The sequence below is a fragment of the Alligator mississippiensis genome, chromosome 13, assembly GCF_030867095.1.
Source record: "Alligator mississippiensis isolate rAllMis1 chromosome 13, rAllMis1, whole genome shotgun sequence".
Taxonomy (NCBI): Eukaryota; Metazoa; Chordata; order Crocodylia; family Alligatoridae; genus Alligator; species Alligator mississippiensis.
This window is the reverse complement of record NC_081836.1, coordinates 2,214,917-2,239,955: the sequence shown is the minus strand read 5'-3', so window position 1 is coordinate 2,239,955 and position 25,039 is coordinate 2,214,917. Positions and strand designations below refer to the sequence as shown.

The following is a 25,039-nucleotide window of genomic DNA, read 5'->3' as shown; positions in this document are numbered from 1 at the left end:
CAGACCCCATGGCTGGTGATGAACCCACTGCTCTGGGGGGCTGGCATGGGACAGGAATGAATCCCACCAGAGACAGGGTGAGAGGCAAGGACAGGACACAGCGTCGCTCCCACGTGGCACGCAGAGACACAGAGCAAAGACACTGCTCAGAGCACCAGGCTGGGCCGTGCCAGCGGTCAGAGCCCAGGACACCTCAGCACTCCCACCTGCTCCCTGCCCAGGGGCTCAGGCCCTCCTACGCTGTCCTGGCGGGACAGAGAGCAGCGATGCCCCCCTGCCATGCTGGAAGGCACCCGAGAGCAAGAGCAAGACCATGAGAGTGCTCCGGGCCGGGGGCTGGCATGCATACAGTGGAGATGGAGACTGGCGCACAGCATGCCAACTTACAGGGTCTGTGGCCTTCCACAACTTCGACGGGTCCAAAAAACATCTGGGTCTTAGAAGGGGCTGTGAACAAGTCGTCGTGTTCAATGGCAAGCCGCGTGGGCGCTGCCTTCGGCCTCCACCCAGGCCCCGTGCCTCCCTGCTCTGAGCCTGCCTTTCCTGCCTGCCTGCTCGCGAGAAGGGGGCTCGAGAACGCCAGCTGCAACCCAGCCCCTCTGCTCCACCCGTGTGCACGGCTGAGTCAGCTGGTGCCCGGGCCCAGGTGTTGTGGGGGGAGCAGCTGGAGGACTTCATGCATCCACGTCCGCCACGGGGCCACGAGAAAGGAGAAAGGCATTGCCTCTTTTGTGCCTTTCTTGCAAAGCAGCTCGGGGAGCAGAGAGGTGACTGAGTTTGAGTGTGGACTGTCATGCATGGCCTGGGTTGCTCACAAGCACCGCTGAGTGCAGGGAGGGTGGGAAGAAGCGTTCTCCTGATGGGGAAACGGAGGCACCGCAGGGGAGCAACTTGCCCGTGGTCACCCACAGCCCGTGGCAGAGCCAGCTCCGCTGAGTCCCTGCCCCTCTGCCACGACTGCCAAGGGCACTTGTGTGGGACCTTTGTCAGACCTCATCCCTGGCTAACACCGCCTGGTTCGATTCGTCTGGACGGAGAGGGGGGGTCTCAGGTGGCACGAGGAGCAGCTCCCTGACCGCTGCCTCCTCCGCACGGCACCCCCCGAAGCTTTCCTGTTGCAAGCCAAGCCAGCAAGGGCAGAGCTGGCACGTCATGTCCGGCCCATCCTGGGAACTAGACTCAACATTAGGGGCATGGCTCCTATGCCACTGCAGGGTAGAGGGGAGGCTGGCTGGAGCTGGAAGGGACCAGGGATTTCAGGACATGAGCGACAGAGCTTTTTCTGCCTTCCAACATCTCCTGTGTACAAAAGGCACCCCTCTGGCAGAAGCAGGACCCCAAGAGCCAGCTCCCCATGGTGCCCAAGGGTGCGTGTGCCCAGAGGGCCCAGGGCCATGAACGCCGCACGCACCTTGCACGTAGAGGGTGGCCGTGCCCTCATCCATGTCGAGCATGTTGGAGCCGGTGCAGACGTAGATGCCGGCATCCTCGGGCTGCACGTTGCGGATGGTGAGGATGCCATTGAAGTCCATGGCACGGCTGGGCAGCTTGCCGTTGTTCTGGCGTGTCCACACCAGCGTGTAGGCTGGGGACTGCAGAGGCACCGCAGTGAGGGGGGTCAGCCATGCCTACCCCACCCTCGGGGAGGCCCATCGTCGGCACGCCAGGGAGGCTGCCTTTGACGGGCACACAGACGTGCAGCTGGTGGGTCTGGGTACTGAGCCCAGACCATGGCACGGAGGAGCTGGCAATGCCCAGCCACGGGGGACTGCTCTCCTGGGGCCCTGCTTGCAGCTGGGGACCCTCAGGATGGCAGCTAATGCCATCCTACACTTGGCACACTATCCCCCGCCACCTCCTCGCATTGCACCGTGCTCCCCTGGCGCAGCCCAGCCCTCACCTTGCTCTTGGCCGTGCAGATGAAGGTGACGTCAGCTCCAGGCTTCACCCTTTGGACCCTCTTCTCTTCCACGGTCACAGTGATGGGTTTGCTCAGGGCCTCTTGAGGGGGGAAAGGACACATGAAAGCTTTCTGCTTGGTTCTTCCCTGCCTGCTCTCTGGACCATGCCCACAGGAGCCTGTCTCATGGCTCAGGACCTGAAGGGTGGGTGAAGGGGATGGGGTTCGACTCTAACACCATCACTGCTCTCCACCGGCGCCTTCTGTCCCTGGAGACCCTTCATCCTGCTCCAGGGACCCTCCCAGATGCTCCTCCCTGTCTGCCTGGGTGGGAGGGGGACACTGCCAGCCCGAGCCCTGGGCACTGGGCCGTTCCTGGCACTGGGACCTGTCCTCACGCTCTGATGGGTACCGGACTGCTTACCCTTGACAACGACCTCTGCCCGGCTGGTGTTGCTGTGCTGCAAGTTGCGGCAGGTGCAGAGGTAGACGCCGGCCTCGGAGGGCTGGATGCTGGGGAAGTGGAGCTCCTCGCCTGGGAAGGGGATGAAGGGCACAGCCCTGGGTCACGTCAGGCCGGCTCAGGGCCTGGAGAGGGACCCCTGAGGACCCCCCAGGGAAGGGCCAGGTGCCCAGGGCTGCTGTGGTACAGGCAATGGGTGCTCCTGGCCTTGCCAAACCCCGCGGCTGCTACATGCCCCTTTCCAGCAGCATCGGGCCAGCATGCCCCCAGGCCAGAGTGGGGAGGGAGGTGAATGGGTCCGTCCGCACTCAGCCCCAGAGACTGGCACTGCAGGCGACGCTTGTACAAGCCGCCGGCAGCCCCCACCCCAGAGCAGCTGCCAGGTGCTGGAAGCAGGATGCCCGGGGGCCGCGGAGCCGCACGGGACCATCATGCCGCCTGTGTTGAGCCATTACCTTGCCGCCTGCTCTGGGCAGAGCTGGGAAGGGGTTGCCCGTCCTCGCGGGACCAGTAGTAGTTGTAGGGTGGGTTCCCGCTGGCCTGGCAGCGCAGGATCACCTCGCTGCCTTGTGTTACCGTGGTCTTGGTGGGGTGGATGCGGACCACGAGAGGGGCTCGGGCTGTGGGGAGAGAGCGGGACACTGCTGTGGGAGAGCACCACCATGCCCGAGTCCACCTGCCCTCCTGGGTGCTGGGTGCGAGGGGCCGGATCCCACCGCTGTCCCTGGCGGGGCTGCCCTCTCGTCCCCAGGCAGGGCAGGAGGGGGGCAGGGGGCTGGACCTCCCTCCTGGCTTCCTTCTGGCCTCACTTGTGGCTCCTGGCTGAGGCCTGAGGTAGCCCATGGTGCCCCGGGCTCTCCCGGGCCAGCTTGGCGGCATGCACTTACCCACAGGCAGGCACTTCTGCCCACGCACATTGGGGTTCCCCACGTAGCCTGGCGCGCACCTATTGGGGAGCAAAGCACGGGTAAGGGCAGGACATGGAAAAGAGCCCCAGAGAGCTGTGATTTCTCCAGGGAGCATGTGCCCATGTCCCCTGGGGGCTGCCAGGCCGGGGAAGGGAGCCAAGGGAGGCACTTACTGCTCGCAGTACTGGCCGGTGTAGCCGGGCTCACAGGCCGTGCAGCGGTAGCCCCCGGCCCCCAGGCTCTCGCACGTCCGTGAAAACCTGCCGGGCAGAGAGGTGTGAGCGCTGGATGGAAACACCACCCAGCTCGCTCGTGCCCACCTCAGGGCACCAGGAACTCTGAGCCCACCACGCTCTCCCCAGCGGGGTTTGGAGGCGACTTGGTTCCCGGCCCCCCGAGAGGGGAAGCCTCCAGCACATCCCAGCACTGGCTCTGCCCTGAGCTGTGCAGAACGGGGTCTCCTCTGAGCAGCCGGATACCTACTGGTTCTCGGGGTCGGGCAGCGGGCAGGCGCAGGGCTGGCAGTCCTCGGGGGTGCCGGCTGTGGCGTCGCCGTAGAAGCCGGGGGCGCACTGGTCGCAGAACTCCCCAGCCGTGCCGTGCAGGCAGCTCTGCGGAGAGGCCACGCGGGGCTCAGGAGCTAGCCACGGGCCCCACGTGGGAGCAGCGTGCCATGGCATAGGACACGCGCCTCACCCCGGACCCTCCTCCAGCATCAGTGGGCAGAGAGGAGGGTCAGGCCCTGGAGGCAGTGCCTTGAGGAGCAAGGGGGCAGGCAGTGTCTGCTCTCAGCCCTGGCCACGGGGCCCGAGGCCGCAGGGTGACTTACCGAGCAGGCTCCGGTCTCGGGGTGGCAGGAGTCGGAGTGGCCGTTGCACTCGCACAGCTCGCAGTGCCCCAGGTACAGGCCAGCTCCCGTCCGGGTGTAGCCGGGGGCACAGTCCTGCAAGGGAGAGATGTGGCATTAGCCCCCCGGGGAGCGCATCTACACATGCGCTTAATGTGCAGTAGCTTATTTTACTGCGCATTAAAGCGTCATGTCAAAAAATGTGCTAATATACTAATGTGCAGTAAAAATAGGCTACTGCACATTCAGCGTCACTAAAAAAGCGTGCACTTGCACTACTGTGCATTAAGGCAGCCTAATGTGCATTTATTCAGTACCTCACCTTAGAGGTATTACATTTAATGCACAGCAGCAAAAGCGCATTAATGAACGTGTAGACACACCCAGTGGTGGCCCTGAGGGGCCCTGTCTCACCTGGCAGGAGAGGCCCTGGTACCCCGGCGGGCAGCGGCACTCCTCCACCTCTGGCGCTCGCGGCAGAGCGGTGTAGGTGGGCACAGCGGTCTCCATGCTGACGCCGGAGAGGCTGGCCGACACCATGTCCGTGGAGTAGGTGGCGCGGATGAGGATTTCGTCCAGGTCGGCCAGCACCATCATGAGGTGCTCCCGCGTGGCCGGCTGCCCGTCGGGCCGCTTCCAGTATTGCTGTGTGGAGAGGGGCAGGTTCATGCTGGCTGCAAGCTGGGGACTGGCTGGACTGGTGCAATGGGGATGCCCAGACTGCAGGAGCCCCTGGAAGCGGGGGGCATAACCCCCCTCCCTGCATGGGGTCTACATGGGGAGCTGTGAGCCCGTCCCAGGCGGCCAGGGGCCCTGCTGGGATCTGTCCAAGGGAGGCCGAGAGCCGTGGGCATGTGGCCACTGAGACCGTCCCGAGCTGCACCCTGCGCTCGCCTCTTACCTCCCGGAAGACGATCTCGAAGCTCTTCTGGTCCCGCGGCGCCAGGTCGGGCTGGTAGGCCACCAGTGTGATGTCGTTGCCCTGCGCACACCCCAGGAGAAGGGGCCAGTCAGAGCCCGGCCCCTGCCCCGGGGATGGGACCCAGGCTCCCCTCTCCTCCCCTCCAGGTTTCCCCTGCATCCCGGGTGCCAGCCCCTCCGCCCTCCCTCCAACGCCCTTCCCAGGGAATAAAGACATCCAGCTGTCGCAGCAGACCCTGGGCATGGCTTCGGCAGTGGTCCAGGCACACGGGCTATCGAGACACTTGGTGTCAAAGGAGTTTGGAGAACTACGGCTTCAGTACCCAGCCTGGCTTACCGTGATCTGGACGTCGGCATCGGGCAGCGGGGTGCCCCTGCCCCCGGAGCTGTAGGAGAGGGTGTAGCGCAGCCGTCCGCCATAAGAGCCAACCTGCAACCCAACGGGAAGCACCGTGAGCTGTGCCAGGTGCGCCAGGCCCTGTCACCGCTGGCCCGGTACCCAGCCGCCAGCTTTGTGCCACCGGGCACCCACACGTGGCTCTGGATTCCCGTGCTCCTTCAGTGCATCCGTGCCCACGAGGGGAAATGCAAGAGGGGCTGGGATGGAGAGGGGGCACGACAGGGATGCTGCCCAGCCAGAGATCCAGGACTCTGCCACCACAGAGACCCCAAACGGAGGCCATCGCGCCCCCCAGAAGGGCACAGGCAGATCCCAGGCCTCAGAGCCCAGACCCTGATGCTCTTGCTCCAGAGGATGTGGGATCAGCCCCCACCCAGCCCACCCCCCCAGCACCAAGGGCCGTTACCTTATCCCCCAGGAAGGGCTCGGGGAGCTGCCAGTAGAAAATGCTTTCAGGGAGCAGAGAGAAACCCTTGTAGACGAGAGAGTACTGAGACAGGAGAGGCAAAAAGGAGAGAAAGCCACGGAGTGAGAAGACTTGGTCCCTTAGCACCCCCTCCCCACCCACGGACGAGCCTGGGGAGCCGGCGGGAGAGCATCCAGCAATATGAGCACGGCGCTGGCCCAGCAGGGAGGTGCACGCTGTGCGGCACTGCCCCCGGGGGCTGCTATACACACCCAGATATCTCGCTTCCGGGCTGGCACGGTGATACGTGCAGGAGAGGGGTGCCTTTTTCCAGAGGGTAAACAGCGAGAGCCGTGGGCAGGTTTGCCCCTGGCCCGCAGCTGACCCACCTCGCTGGTGACAAGCTATGCATCACGCCAACCTGCACGGGGGGGGTTTGCGAGTGACCACAGCAAGTCACAGCATCGCACCGACCCATGCAGGGGGCATCCATGAGTGACCACAGCAAGTCACGCCAACCCGTGCAGGGGGGCATCCATGAGTGACCACAGCAAGTCACCCCAACCCGTGCAGGGGGGCATCCATGAGTGACCACAGCAAGTCACGCCAACCTGTGCAGGGGGGCATCCATGAGTGACCACAGCAAGTCATGCCAATCCATGCAGGGGGACGTCCATGAGTGATCACAGCAGGGCTCAGCATCACGCTAATTTGTGCAGGAGGACATCCGTGAGTGACCATGGCAAAGCCCAGCATCACACCAACCCGTGCGGGGGGATGTCCATGAGTGACCACAGCAAGTCATGCCAATCCATGCAGGGGGATGTCCACGAATGACTACGGCAAGGCCCAGCATCATGCCAACTCGTGCAGGGGGACGTCCGTGAGTGACTCCGGCAAGCCCCAGAAGACAAGGAAGTCTTGACTGGGAAATCAGAGCTAACCACATCTTGCTCCTTGGGAGAGGGCCTCCAGATGGAGCCGCCTGGGTCAGACACTCCACGTCAACCCGACCGGGGGAAGCTCAGTCTGACCACAAGAGATGCGCTAGCTGGCACGGCCCGGGGAGCTCTCCGGCCACAGTGATTCACAGGACATCAGGCGCATTTCTAGAGAGTGAGCCATGGCCTGGGAAACTCCTCTCCTCCTGTGGGTCCCTTTGCGGCCAGACCACGAAGGAAACCTCTGAGCCACTCCATGCAGAGGGGAAACCAAGGACCACGCCGGGTGCACACGTAGCCAGGCACTTAAGCAAACCAGACACACTCCAGATGGCTCCTTCAGCTCTCAGAGCCAAGGCAAGCCCGGTCCCCCTCCCTGGGACGGGCAGCTGAGGGGTTAGTAAGGGCACTGGGTTGCTGCAGGCTCGCATGCTCTCAGACCGCTCCCTGTTTGGCCCTCCGCCACCAGCCCCAGAAGCATGCATCTCTCTGGGACACTCTGTGGACCTCACAGCATGCTCCCATGCAGGGTCTCTGCTTATATGTGACCACTGGCCACGCAGTGCCAGCCGTCCCGCACCCTGCGGACCTGCACCCTGCGTCGTTGCAGCACAGAGCAGTCAGGCTGGAAGGGACCTCCATCTAGTGCAACCTCTATCCATCCCAGTCCAAACCATCCCAGGCACATCCATCACCTAGAGGCGGCCGTCGGTCCTCCAGATACATGAGAGAGGTCTCGTCAGAGGCCCAAGGACTCCACTGGTGGCCGACAAGGCCGGTTTGAGTGTGACACAGTGTGTTACACGTCTCAGAGCCAGGTGTTGTCTGAGCTGGAGTCCAAGTTTACAGCTCGCTGCTTCCTTTTCTTGCTTGGCTCCCGTCCCCTGCATCAAAACCAGTTTGTGTTGAGCTGCCGCCAGCGCCAGATGTTCCCTCCGGATCCGCCGGGATTCTGCACGCTCTTCCTACATTGACGGTGAACGACTTCATATCATTTTTGCCCACGTCGTGGCACCACCACGGACGGCAATTCCACTTCTGGAGCTGCCTTCAATCTCCCTGCACGAAATATTCTTGGAGATACGGTCTGCTCCCGTTCTCCCGGCACAGCAGACCCATCTTCCTGACAGCGGCTCCTAAGTGTCAGTCCTGCACGCTGCAGCACCTCTGGGTTTGGCATTTTGACTTCCCACTTTATTTTCAGGATCTTAGGCAGACATCTCACATGAAAGCTGTTCAGTCTCTTGATTCATCCTTTAACCTCTTTGTAAAACTACCGTCACCCCTGACACAACACAAAAACCTGCCACGGGTCGAGGAGGGACTATGGTAATCCTGCTTCCATTCAAGCAAGGTCTTGCTTCCACCTCCTTCAGCTTTTATACTGGGGGTCAGTCACCCCCCCGGGTGACTCCCAGCTCAACGGGGATGAAGAGGTTGGCACCCACAACCTCCACGCTCCTCAGCATCATGGGCTTTACTTTTAGTTCATTTAAAGAGAAAGCCCAGGGTGATCCGAGAACAGTCTTCCAAGACCAACGGCGCTGCAGCAAGAGGACGATCCACTGGTCCCCGTGTCCACAATTCGGGTTAGATGTTAGGAAGAGGCTGGTGGAGCCCTGGGATGTATTGCCCGGCGAGGCTTGGGGACTCGTGTACGTGGCTGGGATGGTTCAGGCTGGGCTGGGAGATGACCCAAGGGCCCTACCAGCCTGCCTTTGCTATGATCCTGGCTTGGCCTCTACAAAGCATCTGTGCTTACCCGCTGCCCTCACCGAGCCAATGCCTTCAGGTGGGTGGCAGGCTGCCCGTGCTGAACCTGGGCTGCCAGCAGACGGGGCCTCTGAGCTGACCCCCGTGCCCAGAAGCCTGGGTTTAGGAAGAGATCCACTCTCCAGCCTTGAAGGCAAGCCCTGCTTTTCTGAGCCCAGGGCAGAGACGGCCCTGGAGCAGCAGCCGTCAGGGCTGGGAGATGGGGGCAGGACAGCCCAGGGCCAACAGCACAGGCTCTGCATCCCCGTGGGAGGGTTCAGGTCCTCCAAAGAGCCTCCCCAGCACCCCCCGAAAGGTCTCTGCCTCCTCCCTGCTCTGGCAGGCATGCACTCAGCAGGCAGGCCAAGGCTCTGTACCTTGCCAGCATCGCCAGCCCCGTGGTCTCGGGGGGACAGGAGGTTGCTGGACTCCAGGGCGTGAAGTCTGGGTGATCCTTTGCGCTGGGGCTTTGGCAAGAGAAGACAGCAAGGGAGATCAAAGCCTCAAGCAGGAGGAGAGGTGCTGGAGACCCAAGGTTGGGGAGCATGGATCCCACGGGCAGGGGACGGGGAGCTGTGGGGCTCTAGGAGCCTGTCCCCTGGGAAGGGCATGGGTGGGATGGCGAGAGCGAGCGGCTGATGGCACTGGTGCCAACCAAGATGCCCAGGCACCGATGCTGCGCTGCAGCCAGACCTGGGGATGCCGAGGGCGTGCCGCAGCCAGACACGGAGTCTGGGCAAGGCTGGGGTGCCCCCAAGTGCCTGTGCGAGGGGGAGCGGCTGAGGCTGGAGAGTCAGGGGAGGGGGTCTGTCCCCTGAGAGCCGGGCGGCGGGGAGCAGCAATGTCGCACCCACAGCTGGAGCGGTACCTGCGGGCTAGACCTGAGCGGAGCCGCTAAGGGGAACGAAGAAGCCCTCGAGGAAGAGGAGGAGTGAGGCCGAGCAGCTAGGAGGGCGCGAGGGCGGGCATGTGGAGGGGGTGGGAGTGTGCCGCGCGGGGAGGCGAAGCTGGACAGCAGCTCCCAGATGGCGGCATCCTGTCGGCGCTGCGCTTCGTCAGCCTGAGAGGGAGCAGAGGGGAGACGTGGCGAGGGGCAGCGCAGGAAGCTGCCATGCCAACCCCACGCCCGGGCAGGAGGCACCAGCCCCACAGATGCCCCCACGTACCGCATGCCAGGACGGCACGGCATCGGCCTCATACGCCAGCATGCCCGTGCCACACACCATGCTGCCCCCTTCCCAGAGACGACCCATGCCCAGCCAGGCAAGGACCCCCCAGCTCCACACATGTGATGCCAGGAGGAGTCCAGGCAGAGTCTGTGCCAAGTCCGCACACCGGCACAGGTCAGCATCGACCCCGCGCACTACACCGAGCCAGAGCCGCCCTGGCATGGAGAAGCCCAGGCACGCGTTGCCACACCAGCACCAGGCCAAATCCAGCCCCGCACCCTGGTACCTTCAAGGCACGCCTGGCCCTGCTGCCACCAACGGCACCCGGGATCCTGCCCACGGCCACGGCCTTCCTCAGCTGGTCCTCCGTGAGGGACGTGCTGTTCTGGGGGTGGCACGAGAGGGCTGTGACCCGGCCGTGGGGATAACGACTCCCCTGGCAGGACCCAGGGGCTGCCACGCCGGGGAACATGCTCGGGGCCCCCCGGCACGGGTCTGGGGGGACGGGGGTCTTCTCTGAGCCGTGCCCGCTGCAGTAAGATGTGCAGCCACGATGCTGTCTGAGGCCATCATGATCAAGAGGCCGGGCATGGACACCGAAGCGCTACCGTATTACAGGCTGGCTGGCACCAGATGGGGCTCAGCCCCGTCTCCCGACCTCGGGCACAGCTGGATGCACCTCTCCTCTCTGTGACACCGGGCCCACCCCGCGCCCCATGTGAGCGTCGTGAGACCAGCCTGGTCCGAGCAGGGCTCAGACGGTCGCGTGCCCTGGGCTCGGGCGAGAGATCGCAATGCCCTGTCCCGCTACCCGGCTCACGCCCCATCACACCACGGCACACAGCGTGCTCGGTACCTTGTGCGCGCGGCGCATCCGGGCAAAGTAGGTTTCCCTTTGCTTAAAGGGAAGGAGAAAGACAGAGGAGAGAACGGGGTTAGCGAGGACACGCAACCAGAGCCAGGAGCCCACCTGCGGCCGGCACATCCCGGCCCAACCGCCGGCACAGGGAGGAAATCTCTTCCAGCTGGAGCCGAGGCAGCCCTCGCCCCCGCAGCAGATGTCGGCCCGAAGGGTCCCAGGGAGCCCACGCCCCAGACGCGCCGCGCTGCCCCGCGAGGAGGGGAGGGGGCTGCAGCAGAGACAGCCCCAGTCCTGGGGACCAAGTCTCCCCGGAGCTCCCTGCAGTGCCCAGACCTGCTGCCTCTGCACGTCCCATCTCCCTCTGGCCGGCGTGACCCCAAGTCCCCGCTCCCCGGCTGCTGCCGTGCTCAGGGGCTAACGGCTGGGGCAGCTCCAGGGGGGAGGTGCAGAGCAGCAGGCGGCTGGGGATGAAATGGGCCCCCGGGAGCTGACCGGACCCAGTCCCTGAGGATCTCCAGGCAGACCATGGAGGTCCCTGTGGCTGGGCATTCAGGCCCCTGCCACCCGTTACATGTATTACACAATTCACCGGTGAATTGCGCAATAAATGCAGACTACCCACACGTGCCAAGCAACTGTCACACAATTCACGGGTCAATCGCACAATAAACGTAGATTGGCCACACGTGCCAAATAATTGTTACAGAATTCGCAGGTCAATCATGCAATGAATGTAGACTGGCCACACGTGCAAAGTAATTGTTACACAGTTCATGGGTGAATTGTGCAATAAATGTAGACCGGCCACAAAAAGGTCCATCCAGCTATAGAAAGAGCCAACCAGCTACAAAGCTAGTGCTTGAAAATGTGTAATGACTTTATAGCTGGTTTCGATCCAGCTTTCGTTTGAATATGGGGCTGGGCCCTCATTGCACACCCAGGAGTCAGAGCCGGGCACGCGGGGCTGGGTCTCACCGCAGTCTGGGGTGGGGGGGTCCCTCGGATGGGGACTCAGGGACCGCAGGGTGAAGGGAGGCCGAGGATGGGGTGGGGGGCAACGGGGGGTCCCTGGTCACCCGGCCCAGGTGCTCTGCACTGCATCCTAGCTGGCTTGGAGTCGCCAGGCTGGCTGCAGGGGTTGGCCTGGGTGGCTTCAGCTCCGCTGGCTGCCCACGTCCCTCTGAGGGCAGGGCCTAAGACCCCTTGCCTCTCCCAGGGAAGGGTCACTGCACCCCACAGACAGTGCGGCAGGGCTTGGACCAGCCCCCAGAGGGACAACAGAGGGGGCAGAGGGCAGCCCCTGTCCCCTGCAAGGAGGAGGACAGCCCCACTCCCCTCCCCAGAGGGCAGAGGGTCACAAGGAGGGCCCTGGGCGCAGGCTTGGAGAGGAGGGGGAGGTGAGAGGTGGGGAAAGCACCAGAGCACCTAGCACCGGGCACCCGAAGGCAGATGTGCACGTGCTGCCCACGCTGGGTGTCCTCACACAGCACGTGGCCTGACACCACGGTGCATCCGGGCACTGCCAGAAGCCACGGAGAAGGGCAGGGGGATGCGGGAGCCCCCAGCCCGGGGCTGCACCCAGCCATACCTTGTCCCCCTGGTAGATCTCAGGCAGGTGCCAGTAGTAGGCCTCCTGGCCCATCTCCCCGAAGCGCCCGTAGGAGAGCCGGGCCCCCTCGCCGGATGCCTCCACCGTGAAGCCGGTCGAGATGCGAGTGCTGTGCTGGCGGTTGACCAGCGCGAAGCCCTGGAAGTTCCCGGGGGCGAAGGGCGTGCTGACCTGTGGGGAGAGACGCCCAAGCGGCCGTGAGTCCTGCTCAGGGCCCAGCTGTCAGGCTCCAGCGGGCAACGGGACGCGGCATCTTACCAGGTCCCTGTAGGAGGAGGAGCTGGTGCACTGCTGCGTGACGCCCATGCAGAAGCAGGGCAGGCAGCCCTCGTGGCTCTCGGTGCTCAGGTGGAAGTGGCCGGCCCGGCAGCTGCTGCACGAGGGACCCTCCGCATTGGGCTGTGGGGAAAGGGGTGAGCGCGTGGGCAGACGGGGCCAAGGGGAGCTCCTGGGAGAGCTGCAGAGGGGTCCCCCCAAGCAGGGCTCTTCTCCACCCCCAGCACAGAGGACACAGGGGTGGGGAGCAGGATGGGGAGCTTGGGGTCTCTCAGCGCATGTCACCCCTCCCCGCCTTACCTTGCACCGGCATTGCCCTCTGGCATCGCACTGCCCGCTCACGCTGCCCCGCGGGTCGCAGCGGCAGTCGCCCCTGGGGTCATCTGGCTCTGCAGCAGTGGGGCAGAAGGGTGTCAGGGTGGGCAAGAAAGAGGGGCTCCGCTCACCGCCTCCCACGACACCTGCCAGGGGCACACCCCGAGCCAGGCTCCCCCCAGCCCCCTGCCCGCTGCCCCCACTCACCTCGGCAGGGCTGTTCACGGCTGGGGTCCCCCACATAGCCAGGAGCACATCTGGGGGCAAGGGTCACACTCAGAGCTGCCCACTCGGGCATCTGCCCCTCCTGCCCCCATGTGATCTGCTCTCCTTTTCCTCCCGGACACAAGTGGATCCCGCCAGGGGTTGGGCACGGGGCCAGGAAGGGGATCAGGTCACCCCCAGGTACTCTCCATTGCCCCCACCCCAAACTGACCCCAGAGGCCCTTCAAAACCAACAGAGGCTATTGCAGAGACACCCTGTTCAGCCTCACCAGAGACCCCAGAGCTGCCGTGAAAGAGCAGAGACCTTGCAACAGGGACCCGAGTGCCCCCGGGCACTGGGACGGGCGAGCGGGGACTCCCCCGGGCACGTGCAAGGCCGGTGCAGAATCCAGCCCCCATGTTACCTCTCGCACTGGCGCCCGACATATCCAGGGGCGCACGTGGTGCACGTGGGCTGCCCATCCGTGTCCAGGAAGCAGATCTTCGTGGCTCTGAGGAAGGAGGAGAGAGTCATTCGGTGCCTGGCTGTCCTCCCAGCCGGTGGAGGGAGGGCAGAGGATGCCACGAGGACAGAGGCTGCTGGGGGCACGTACTGGCTGGCAGAATAGGGCCCGTGGCACGGGCAGGGCTGGCAGTCTCTGGGCGTCCCCCGACGGGCATCGCCGTAGTAGCCCGGCTGGCAGCTCTCGCAGTGGGGCCCCTCCGTGTTGTGCTGGCAGCTCTGGGGGGAAGAGAGGAGGCGTCGGGTACAGACAGGTCCTGCCATGCCCTCAGCAGTTCCCCGACCCCCTGCTGCCCTCTGCAGAGTCCCTAATGCCCCCAGGGGCCAGCTCCGTGCTGGGACAGGCCCCACAAACCATGCCCCCCCAGCACGTCCCGGCTAGGTGCAGGCGACATCCCCCGTAGCTCACCTGGCAGTCCCCGGTCTCAGCGTCGCAGTCGCTCGAGTGCCCGCTGCAGTCGCATTGCTCGCAGGTACCCAGGTAGAGGCCGCTGGTGGTGCGCGTGTAGCCCACGTCGCAGTCCTGGGGTTAACGGCACATAGCTCATCCCATGCCCCACAGATGGGCAGGGTCTCAGCTGCCCCCAGGGCCAGGCAGGGGCCCGTCGCCCTCTGAGCGGGAACCCCTTGGCCTCTGGCAGGCATGGGCGTGCTGCTTCCGGGCATGGAAGGGACTTCCCTCCAGCCAGGGCTGAGCACGGACCATGCCTTGCGGCCATGGGGCTTGAGCTCCGCTGGCTCAGGCCAGTGTCCGCCAGGGCAAGGGGGTAAGAGCTGGGGAGCTGCGGGCATCCTGCTGCCTCCAGCACCTGGGTGCAGACTGACTCAGCAGGACTCGGGCACTTCCGTTGCACCGGGGGCTGAATGAGCTCCCCGATGGAGAGGTCAGCTGCAGCTCTAGCCTTGCCAGTGTGACTGATAGCTCAGCCCCTCCGCCCCAGTATGTTTGGTGGGGAAAGGGGAGACAGTGCCCACTGACCTGGCAGGACGGGCCCCGGTAGCCAGTGGGGCAGGTGCACTCCTCCACCTCCAGTGCCTGTTCCAGGCCCGTGGAGTGGGGTACAGCCACATCCATGTGGATGTTGGAGATCCTGTGAGAGGGTAAACCATGGGGCAGGTCAGCACCCCCTGGACCTGGCTGCAGCCAAGCCCGTCCCATCACCTGCAGACTCCCCAGGGGTCTGGACAGGTGCAACGTGCTCCCCTGCACATGGCCAGCGGGCTCAGACCAGCCTGTGCAGCGCAAGGGAGCACCCACACTCCCTGGAGCTGCGGGCAGGTCTCAGGGGGGTGCGAGAAGCCCAGCGCCTGGCAGACCCAGACCCTGGGGGTGCCAGATGCCGGCCTGGTTTTGCCCACAGCACCAGCCAACATCCCTTTGCTCCCCCTGTCAGCATCTAGGCCCCAGCTACCACCCAGGACAGCCCTCAACCTGCTCTGGCAGGACTAAAGAACAAAGTGCAGGGGAAAGAGAGGGGCCATTAGTAGCTTTCCAGCTCTCAGAGCCCACCCCGAGGAGAGAAGGGGGCCTGGCTGCCTGGCTGTGAAGCATGTCTGGGCATGCATCGGTGTGCACATGCATGCATCTGTGCATGTGTGTAAATGTGTATGCATATGTGTGCATGCCTGCTAGCTGGCATGCCTATGTGCATGTGCCTGCTCATGCCTCTGCGTACGCATGTGCCCGGGTGCAGCTGTGTGCATGTCCACACCGGCATGAGTGTGCACCGTGCGAGGCTGCTGCAGGACCCCGACTCTCAGCCAGGCGGACAGGACCCCTTGGCCCGTGGTGGAAGCAGGCCTGGCTCCCACACACCCCGAGTGCCCCCAGGTCAGAGCCGAGTGCCATGTGGGTACCCACGGTACCTGCTGTCCGACGGCCGGTCAGTGTACGATGCCCGGATCATGAAGACGTTGATGTCGGCCAGTGCCATCAGCAGGTGTTCTCTTGTGGCATCCTGCCCGTCTGCACGCTGCCAGGCTCGCTACAGGAGGGCAGGCGGACATCTGTGTCAGCTTTGCCCCCCAAAATCTGCACCCGCCCAGGCCTGAGCCATGGGGGCTAGCAGCACCTGCACCCCCGGCTGGCAGGGGTTGTACCTATTTCCAGCCCTAGGGGTGCATGGGGGCAGCCGGGCTCTCACCTCGCGGAAGGGCACAGTGATGGTGGTGGGGGTGCCTGGCGCGGGGCTGGCCTCAGCGAAGTGCTCCAGGAAGATGCCATTGCCTTGCAAGAGCACGTCGGCCTGGCGGGGCAGCGGCTGGGAGCCCGGGAAGACGCTGTGCGTGACTGTGTAGCGCAGCTCCCCACCGTACGAGGTTACCTGCCGGCGCAGCGCGGGGTTCAGGCGGGCAGATGGATGGATGGACACGGCTCGGCCGGGACAGGGACTCACAGGGCCCAGCCCAGCCTCTCCCACAGCCCAACCCAGCACCCACCTACCTCTAATGCACCCACTACACCTCCCAAGGCAGTTCAGCCCCTTCCCCTGATCTCTGAAGCCCTCTCCCAGCACTGCTCAATGCCCGCCGTGCCCCCGGCCAGAGTCTCCTTCATGCACTCGGTGCAGGGGGCTCTGGAGAAGGCCGTGCTCGCCCCAGGGGCCCCAGGACGGGGTGCACCTTGTCTCCCTTGAAGCGCTCGGGCAGGACCCAGTAGTAGACGTCGCGGGGCAGGGCGTGGAAGTCGGAGAAGGCCAGCTCGGACGGGCCAGAGAAGCGCAGGCCCTCGCTGACCGTGCGTGTGGTGGCCAGGTTGGAGAGGCTGAGCGGTGCCCGCTCGCTGTCCTCGTACACGGCTCGCACCTGGCACAGAGACCCAGCGGTCAGCCTGCGGCGGTGCCCCCAACCCTGCTCCGAGCTCGCTCGGAGACAGACCCAGGGTGCTGGGAGCCACGAGGCCTGGCACTGACCTGGTCTCTGCTCCAGGAGGAGCTGGCGCACTGTCGCGAGACGCCCATGCAGAAGCACTTCAGGCAGCCGTCGGGGTTGGTGTTACTCAGGTGGAAGGCCCCCGCCACGCACTCATTACAGAGACGGCCTCTCACGTTGGGCTGTGGAAGAGATGCCCAAGGCCCGTGGCCGGTCAGACAGCTGCCAGCCCTGGCCCCAGTGCCCTCTGTGCTGCTTGGGAGGGCAAAGCATGGCCTGGCACCCCAGCTACCCTGGCCCCGGGGTCCTCTGCACTGCTTGGGAAGGCAAAGCATGGCCCAGCACCCCAGCGAGGGGCTGCAGCAACCGGTGCCCGCCTCATTGTGCCCGTCCTGGGTTCATCTGGGGCAACAGGACCGTACCTTGCAGAGGCAGGCGCCGCCGGAGGAGTCGCTGCTGCCCCGCTCGTCGCACTTCACGATCTCCTGGCCTGCAAGGGGGAAGGAGAGAGGAGTGCCTCAGTGCACAGATGGACGGATGGGTGGACGCCCCTCACAGCAGGGACCCTCTGCCTTGCCTGGCAGACGGACACCCCCGTTCGCCGCGGCACTCACCGACTCTGGTGCACTTCCCGCCTGGCCGGATGGGGTTGCCTTCATAGGCCGGCGCGCACCTGCAGGGAGCGGACAAGGCGCAGACGGGTCAGACGCATCCCCATGAGCTTCCCTGCCCATCCCTGGGACTGACCCACCCCATGGCCGGCACCCCTGGCACTCACCTCTCGCAGCGCCGCCCGGTGTAGCCGGGAGCGCAGGCGTCGCACGTGGCCTGCCCGTCCGTGTCCAGGAAGCACGAGTCCGAGAACCTGCAGAGCATGTGGCGGACACGGTCACCCCAGCCCCAGCCGTGCCAAGGGGATGCCCAGTGCCAAGGGGATGCCAGGGAAGGGGCTCACCTGCGTCCAGGCTCAGTGTAGGGGCAGGGGCAGGGCCGGCAGGCCGTGGATGTGCCCCGGGTGGCATCTCCGAAGAAGCCGGGTTTGCACTTGTTGCATTGGGGCCCCTCCGTGTTGTGCTGGCAGTTCTGGGCAAGAGCAGAGGCACTGGCATGGCCGTGGCAGAGAGGCACGGCCCCAGTCCGGCAGGACGGGGCATTGAGACACCCCAGCCGGTGCCAGGCGGGGGGAGAGCAAGGCTGGGGTGCAGGCCCCCGTGCGCGAGCTGCACGCTCAGCACCCGCCCAGTCCAAAGGCCCAAGCAATGCCCAAGCTCTTGTACAGCTCCTCCCAGCACCACCCTGCCCCCCGCCAGCCCCCCGGGGGTCCGAAGCCACGGGGTCCTTACCAGGCAGTAGCCGAAGACCGGGTCACAGGAGCTGGAGTGCCCGTGGCAGTTGCAGCCAGAGCAGGTGCCCAGGTAGGGGCCCTGGGCCACCCGCTTGAACTGGGCATCGCACCGCTCGCAGGACAGGCCCAAGTAGCCGGTGGGGCACCTGCGGGAGAGCACGGGCTGCTGACAGCAGTGCAGGGAGCACCGGGGCTGGCTCCAGGCTCAGCACACTGCTGGCCCTGATCCTGCCATCCAGGTGCTGCACAAATCCTCCCCGGATAGAAGCAGTGAATGGCAGGGGAGCGGGCTGCTCTCTATAGGAGGATCCCCCAGAGCACCCTCCCTGGTGCCCCCCAAAGCAGCTCCCATCCCGGCAGGCACCTGCACTCCTCGACGCCGCGCGCCAGGCCCAGGCTGGTGACCTCGGTCGTGGTGGTGTCCATGACTATGTCACTCAGCCCCACGCTGGCCATCCTGTTGTCGTAGACGGTCTGCAGCAGCACGCTCTCCAGGCGCTGCAGGACGAGCAGCAGCTCTTCCCGGCTCACCGGTGCCCCCGACTCATGCACCCAGTTCTCCTGCAAAAGGCCGGCCGGGACGGGGGGTCATTGGCTCTGTGGAGCCCCTGGCACAGGCTGGGATGCTCCCCTCGGGCGCTCAGCATGGCACAGAGAGCACTGAGGCATCTCTAATCTGTCCTACAAGGGTGCTGGGGGCAGCTGCCATGCTAAGGAGCTCATCAGGGCAGAAGGTGCTCAGGGCATGGTGCTTGGACCCCCTTCTCCAGGCTGCAGAGCACCTGCCTGGCAGGTCCCCACTGAGATGCACTTTCACCCCCAGCAGCAGAGCAAGCCGCAGGGGAGGTGACGGCAGCGTCGGATGAGCACCCACGGAGCTGCAACAGGAGGGCACCCAGGCTCCCCGACCCCCCAGTGCCCCAGGGAGGAAGGGGACATGATGCCCCCCTGGGCAGACTTTGCCAGGCGCAAGGCACTGCTGAACCCACCTCCGTGAACTGCACACGGCGCTGGTTGATGGCGGATGGCTGGGTGGGCACTCGTGCCCGGTAGATGAGCTTCTGCCCGTTGCCCACGATGATCACGTCGGGTTTCTGCACAGGCTCTGGCTGCCCGCGTGCCAACCCGTAGCGCACTTTGAAGGTGAGGAAGCCACCGTAGGAGTCCACCTGCCACGGCACCAGCTGAGATCAGAGCACCGCACACAGCCTGGGGCAGGCCCGCTGGGCATCCTTCCCTCCCACACACCTCGGGCTTTGCCCCGAGCTGCCGGGCACTCTGGGAACCAGGCTCCTCAGCCTGGTGCAGTATGTCATTAAAAGCTGGCACTCGTGGCCACCAGAGATGTGGGAGCTCAGCCAGGTCCACCAAGGGACCAGACCTGTGCGTGGAGGAAAGGGGCATTGGTTGCTATAGAGCACAGGAGAGAGAAGCATGGCTTCTGAATCAGTTTCCCAGACCTTAAATACTGGAGGCTGCAAGGGGCAGAGGAGCAGGAGGGAAAACCCTGGCCAGACCCAGACGTGCTGCATGACACCAGAGCCTGGACAAGATGGACCGGGTCTGACCCAGTCCAGGGCAGCTCTTCCATTCTTATCATGTTCCAACCCAGGCTCCGCGCCGGAGGCCCCCCACCATGCCTGGCCCATCACCTTGTTGCCCAGGAATTGGGCAGGCAGTGTCCAGAAGGATTCGTGCGCCAGGAACCGGCGGGACAGGTCGACCAGCTGGAACTCCTGCAGCGCGGGGTCAATCTGCAGCTGCGTGGAGGACAGGGGCAGCATCCCGGGCAGCACCGGGTTCGTCACGTTCACGCCTGGCCGGGGAAGCGAGGTGGGAGGAAAGGCTCAGGTGCCCACCGCGGTGCCCCGGCTCCCATCAGGTCTCCTGCCCCTCCTGCCAGTCCTGCCCCAGGGATTCAGACTCCGAGCGGAGCTGGAGGTGATGAGACCCCCCTGGCTGCCTCCCAACGGCCAGTGTCTTGGTCCTGGCTGCATCTGCCTTGCCTGGCCCTTGCAAACCTGCCTCTCCCAGGGCTCAGGGAGCTGCCCAGCCCCATCTGCCAGGTCTGGACCCCATGCCATCTATCCCTGCTCACCCTTGAAGTCCTCGGGCCTGTCGAAGCGGAGGCGGATCTGGTGGCGGTAGCGGCCGGTGCTCCGGCACGCCTTGGTGATGCCGAAGCAGAAGCAGGGCAGGCACTTGGATGTGCCCTCAATGTGGAAGTGGCCCTCGGAGCAGGGGCCTGCGGGTGGAGCGGAGACATCAGCCACGGGCAGCGCTGGCACCATCCCAGCCGGGCAGGGGGATGCCCTGGGTGGGCACAAGCAGGGAACCAGCCATGGGTTGGGAACACCACCCCTGGGCTCGGAGCTGCACCGGACTCACCGCGCTGGGGCGTGAGGCTGAGCACGCCGTCAGGGATGCCGAACACCATGCCGCGGGCGTTGATGGCCTCGCAGGTGTAGGCGCCCTGGTCAGCCTCCTTCACATCCCGGATGATCAGTGTCCCGCGCCCCTTCTCGCTCGAGATGGACACTCTGGGGAGGTTGGAGGGTGGTCTGAGTGCCGGGGGGTCCTGCCGATGGCCCCGGGCACGGGCCCAGCCCGACCACTGCACTGCAACCCGCTGCAGATCTGCTCCCACGCTGCAAACCCACCACAGAGCCCCTCCCACACTGCAACACTCCCCAGCACTGCAATGTCACTGCACAGCCCCTCCACACGGCAGCAGTGATGGGAAAGGTCCACCACCTCCGCATGCTGCAGAGCTTCCCCTCCTACCCCCACTGGCTGGGAGCACTGGACCCACCTCCTGCCGGCGGGGATGTGCCCCCAGTTGAGCCTCCAGGTGATGATGGGTGTGGGGACGCCGATGGCCACGCAGGTGAAGCGCACCGTCTGGCCGGGGAAGGCCTGGATGGACTCCTCAGGGGGCGTGATCACCTGGGGGGGTGCTGGGGGTGGACCGAGGGGTGAGGAGGGCACCCCTATGGCACCCCCAAACCAGGGAAGCAGACACGGCTTCCCCCAGCCCCTCATGAAGGGCAAGGACCTGCCACCCTCCACCCACAGCCAGGACCCCCACTCACTGCAGCCAAACTCGTCGGAGCGATCGGGGCAGTCGACCTCCTCGTCGCAGTGGTAGCTGGCAGGGATGCATGTGCGGTTGGACACGCAAGTGAACTGGTTGGGGCCGCAGGTGTCACCGGGGGCCTTGGTGGCTGCAGGGACAGAAGCGTTAGCGGGCAGGGGCAGCACCACACGGCATTGCCCCCGGGTCCCCAACACCCCCTGCCTTGCACATGCAGCAGCACAGTGCCACCTCCTCCAGCGTTGGCAGGAAAGAGGCCAATCTGGCCAGCACAAGTCTGAGACCAGCTGTGCAGCTGCAGTGCATTGGGGCTGCAGTGCACAAGGGGCTCTGCAGTTGCAGTGCAGTGGGGCTGCAGTCCTGAAGCAGCTCTGTAGCAGGGCTGCAGTACAGTGGATTGCAGTGGGGAACAGGCTCTGCATTGCAGCGGGGCTGCAGTGCAGCAGGGTGGCTGCTACCAAGCAAGTGGGCAGGGTGGCTGGCCTGGCACTGCAGTACGGGGACAGTGGCATCCTGCTGTGGGGCCCCAAACTCCAGCAGCTCCATCGTCCCTTGGGCGCCCCGTGACCACCCCGTTGCCCGGAGCCGATGGCCAGGTGCACTCACGGCAGTCCATCTCATCAGAGCCGTCCCCGCAGTCGTTGTCGCCATCGCACAGCCACAGCTGGAGGGCGCAGTACCCGTTCCGGCACTTGAACTCGTTGGGCTCGCACGGGCTGGGGGTGCCTGTCAACGAGAGGGGAAGGGGGTTTACAAAGGGTTTAGATGATGGCTTTAGGGTTCGGACAGGGCTGATCCTGCTTCAGGCATGGGTTGCACTAGACGTGCCCTCTGCAGCTCCTTGCAGCCCTGCTTCTCTCTGCTATTTCCAGCTGCCCCTCCTGCCAGGACCCTCCAGGCCCCGTTCCCGCCTGCCCCGTGGTCTGTGCCCTCCCGCCCCGTGCCACGCGGCCTCACCGCATTTCCGCTCGTCGCTCCCGTCAGCGCAATCCTCTTCGCCATCGCACAGGTAATCTTGGGGGATGCACTGCTTGTTGGTGCACATGACTTCGTCCCGGCGGCAGGGGCGCTGCCCCAAGGGGCCAGTGGGGCGGAAGTGGCCAGGAAAGGGGGTCAGTGGCCGCCGCGTGGTGACTGTGGGTGTGGTGGGGGTGATGGTGGTGGCTGGCATCCGAGTGGTGACCGGCCGGGCCGCGGTGGTGATCGGCAGGGGCAGTGTCACAGGCTCCCATTCTGTGGGCAGACAGACCGCATGAGCATTAGGAGCCACGGCCCAGCCCCGGAAACCCAAGCAGCATCACTGGGCATGCCAGGAGCTCGGGCACACAGGGCACCAGCTCAGCCTCCGGTGCAGCCTAACGGTGCCCTGGCAAGGGATCTGGGGGACTTTGCTAGCACCAGGGTGCATGCGCTCTGTTCCTGCAGGGACCCCCACCCTGGAGCCCCAGTCCAGCATGTGCCCAGCTGGGAATCCCCAAGACCTTCCAGAGATGGACCATGGCAGGTTCTGCTCCCAGCTCTTGCCTGGGCCTCCCCCTGCCTCAGTTTCCCCATCTTGGTGGGGTGCAGGAGCCACTTGCGGCTCCCGTGGGGAGTTGTGGTCTCGGGGAGGGAAGGCGCACCCCCAAGGCGCTCACCGCAGTCCTCCTCATCCGACATGTCGCGGCAGTCGGGGCGGCGGTCGCAGCGGAAGTCGCGGTCCACACACTCCCCGCTGCGGCACGTGAACTCCTCGCTCGTGCAGGCTCGCACGGCCGGCGGCATCACTGCAACAGGGCCCGAGTCAGAGCCAGGCCTGGCCCCTTCCTGCCCGGCTCCCAGAGCCTGCTGGACACCCCTCACCTCTGTGGCTGCAGCCCACCCCCAGGGCTGTGTGTGCCCCGTGCCCTGCCCCTCGGTCCCAAGTCACAGCACGGTCAGGAAACGCACACTGCACACACTCAGGCAGCAGGAACATGTGACACGGCACGCCAGCCTGGCCACACGCATGCCACGAGACTTGCCAGGGGCATGCATCAGACAGCACGCAGCATGAGACACACGCGTGCGGGCGCACATGCACAGCACACATGCCAGGCGGCAGAGAGGCCGTCTGTCTGCCGCGGCGAGAGTCCAGCACAAAGGACCCTGGTGCCAAGCACTCTCCAGCTGCAGGGCCAAGATCTGCAGGGTGCAAGGCAACCGCCCCGCAAGCACTCACGGCACAGCACGGCACAGGCAGACCGGGAGGAACCTGGAGCCTGCTGCTCGCCCATGGGGGCACGGGACAGAGGAGAGCTGGCCTGCACATCTGGAGCTGGCTGAGAGCAGCTGGCAGCCGGCGGGGAGGGAGCCCTGGGCTACCGTGGGCACAGCTGGCATGGGCAGGGCCCAGGGAAATGTCACGCTGCAGACACTGCTGTCTCCAGCGGTTTGTACCAGGATCAGGGCCTGAGACTGTCTCAGGCTGGCAGGGGCATGCCCCGAGCTGCAGCCCGGAGGGAGCGGGGTCCCGGCCAAGCCCAGGCTCCAGCTTCCCCCGCACGTGGTCCGCTCTCACCCCGACTCACCCGGGGGCTCCACAGACACGGGGGGAGGAGGCCTTTCGGCTGCAAGTGAACAGAGGGACTCAGGCCAGCGGGACTCCCTGGCTCAGCCCAGCACTAGCCAGAAAGCAGCTCCCCAGACCACACGTGCCCTTCGTTCTGTGCCCAACTACCGGCTGGGCAGCTGCAGCGATGCCGTCCTGCATTGCATCTCCACCCTGCAGGCTGGCGAGAGCCTGATGCTGCGACGCAGCTGCTAGGGACAGGCCCACACGCCGCCAGGAGCTGACCTCTGCTTGGTGCCCTCCGGGTATCCCGACAGGGCCGCTACCCTGGGCACCCTCTGCTCACCTGCCCCGAGGCGCCGAAACTGGAAGCCCTCGGTGGAGGTGACGTAGGAGGCGATGGAGCCGGCCTGGATGACCGAGTAGAGCACCTGGCGGATCTCCTCGTCGTCCATGTTGCCCTCCGAGCCCACGTCCAGCTCCACGAAGATGTAGTCGTCCATCTCCCTGGCAGAGGGGGTGGGAGTGAAGGGGCGTGCATGCACCCACGTACATGCCCTGCCCCTATCTTGGAGCTGAAACGCCCCGATTCCTGCCGGGGCTGGATGCCCTCTGGGCAGCGTGGGCCTGTCCCAGCTCTGGGGCAGGGCCCACGACTGGTGCTGGGGCTTGTTGGAGGGGTCGCAAGTGGCTTCTCTGCACCCAGAGGCTGTCGGAGATGCGTGCCCCACACCCAGAGAGAAGCAGGGGGCTTCCCCAGTCCCCAAGTCCTGGCCCCAACTCACTTGATGAACACCACGCTGACCACCTGCTCCCCGGAGATCTTGTAGTACTCGGACTCCAGCTGGGAGAACGGGAGACAGCGTCAGGGGTCTGCGCCCACCATGCCCCAGATGGCCCCGAGGGCAGCCACGGCCTCCCCCAACCCACCCGGCCACGGAAAGCTGAGTCCTGCATGCCCTGACAGGCTTCCTTCGCAGGTCTGGGGACTCCGGGAAAGGCGGCCACAAACCCCTTAGCAAGGGCAGCCCCAGGGTGGGCACCCCGCGGCTCCTCAAACGAGAGGGCAGACAAACCCGGTGCGGGGCCGGGGCTCACCGTGTCCACCACCGCGTCCGAGACCTCCCGGAAGGTGCTTGAGTTGGCATCATCCAGCGCCGGGCTGTAGTCGATGCTGCGGGTGAAGTTCACCAACGCACGGTAGTAGACTGGCGAGGAGGGGGAGAGATGCCATCAGTGCAAGTGCAAGGCACCGGGGCTCACACCCGCCAGCCTCGACATGGCGTGGCTGCCACACTGCAGCCGTTTAGGACAGGAAGTGAGGGGAAACATCGCGGCCAACGGGGACCAGTGGGGCAATGGGAAGCCGGGTTAGTGCCAGCTGAGACAACAGCTGCTATTATAGTCTGCAATGACCCAGGGGCATGCAGGGTGTTCACGGGCACCCCCCACAGATCAGTGCCCGTGGGGATCGTGGCTGTGAGGCTCAGCAGCAGTGGCGTGGCGTGGAGTGCCCGCTGCCCACCCATGGCCAATGCAAGGGGATGAGAGCGGTCATTCCCTGCCCCCGGATGCAATGCCCAGTTCAGGTCTCACCAGGCTGGAGGGGCAGCCCGGACCCGGTGCCCGCAGCTGGGAGCAGCCCGGGGGCAGCCGGCGGACCCCACCCCCGACTTTCACACGCGCCCAGTGCCAGGACAGCC

The 25,039-nt window shown here is 65.2% G+C and overlaps 1 protein-coding gene across 1 annotated transcript in view; it reads right to left on the bottom strand.

Annotated features, from left to right (window-relative positions):
* Positions 1-25,039, bottom strand: part of HSPG2 (heparan sulfate proteoglycan 2) — an 89,224-nt gene that overhangs the window by 33,535 nt on the left and 30,650 nt on the right. The window contains exons 5-45 of the mRNA XM_059716716.1: positions 24,435-24,544; positions 24,122-24,180; positions 23,683-23,843; positions 22,429-22,572; positions 21,764-22,039; positions 21,413-21,532; positions 20,805-20,936; positions 20,525-20,669; positions 20,101-20,252; positions 19,811-19,957; positions 19,365-19,528; positions 18,702-18,881; positions 18,077-18,273; positions 17,711-17,858; positions 17,323-17,450; positions 17,146-17,232; positions 16,982-17,040; positions 16,790-16,857; positions 16,409-16,549; positions 16,119-16,301; positions 15,641-15,820; positions 15,363-15,481; positions 14,476-14,587; positions 13,906-14,019; positions 13,588-13,715; positions 13,399-13,485; positions 12,977-13,026; positions 12,755-12,843; positions 12,437-12,577; positions 12,158-12,349; positions 5,377-5,469; positions 5,020-5,100; positions 4,533-4,763; positions 4,101-4,214; positions 3,755-3,882; positions 3,445-3,531; positions 3,251-3,309; positions 2,819-2,983; positions 2,325-2,435; positions 1,901-2,001; positions 1,412-1,592 (exon numbers count right to left, since the gene is read on the bottom strand). Coding sequence (XP_059572699.1) covers positions 1,412-1,592; positions 1,901-2,001; positions 2,325-2,435; positions 2,819-2,983; positions 3,251-3,309; positions 3,445-3,531; positions 3,755-3,882; positions 4,101-4,214; positions 4,533-4,763; positions 5,020-5,100; positions 5,377-5,469; positions 12,158-12,349; positions 12,437-12,577; positions 12,755-12,843; positions 12,977-13,026; positions 13,399-13,485; positions 13,588-13,715; positions 13,906-14,019; positions 14,476-14,587; positions 15,363-15,481; positions 15,641-15,820; positions 16,119-16,301; positions 16,409-16,549; positions 16,790-16,857; positions 16,982-17,040; positions 17,146-17,232; positions 17,323-17,450; positions 17,711-17,858; positions 18,077-18,273; positions 18,702-18,881; positions 19,365-19,528; positions 19,811-19,957; positions 20,101-20,252; positions 20,525-20,669; positions 20,805-20,936; positions 21,413-21,532; positions 21,764-22,039; positions 22,429-22,572; positions 23,683-23,843; positions 24,122-24,180; positions 24,435-24,544 — 5,364 coding nt within the window. The remainder of the gene's footprint in view (positions 1-1,411; positions 1,593-1,900; positions 2,002-2,324; positions 2,436-2,818; positions 2,984-3,250; positions 3,310-3,444; positions 3,532-3,754; positions 3,883-4,100; positions 4,215-4,532; positions 4,764-5,019; positions 5,101-5,376; positions 5,470-12,157; positions 12,350-12,436; positions 12,578-12,754; positions 12,844-12,976; positions 13,027-13,398; positions 13,486-13,587; positions 13,716-13,905; positions 14,020-14,475; positions 14,588-15,362; positions 15,482-15,640; positions 15,821-16,118; positions 16,302-16,408; positions 16,550-16,789; positions 16,858-16,981; positions 17,041-17,145; positions 17,233-17,322; positions 17,451-17,710; positions 17,859-18,076; positions 18,274-18,701; positions 18,882-19,364; positions 19,529-19,810; positions 19,958-20,100; positions 20,253-20,524; positions 20,670-20,804; positions 20,937-21,412; positions 21,533-21,763; positions 22,040-22,428; positions 22,573-23,682; positions 23,844-24,121; positions 24,181-24,434; positions 24,545-25,039) is intronic.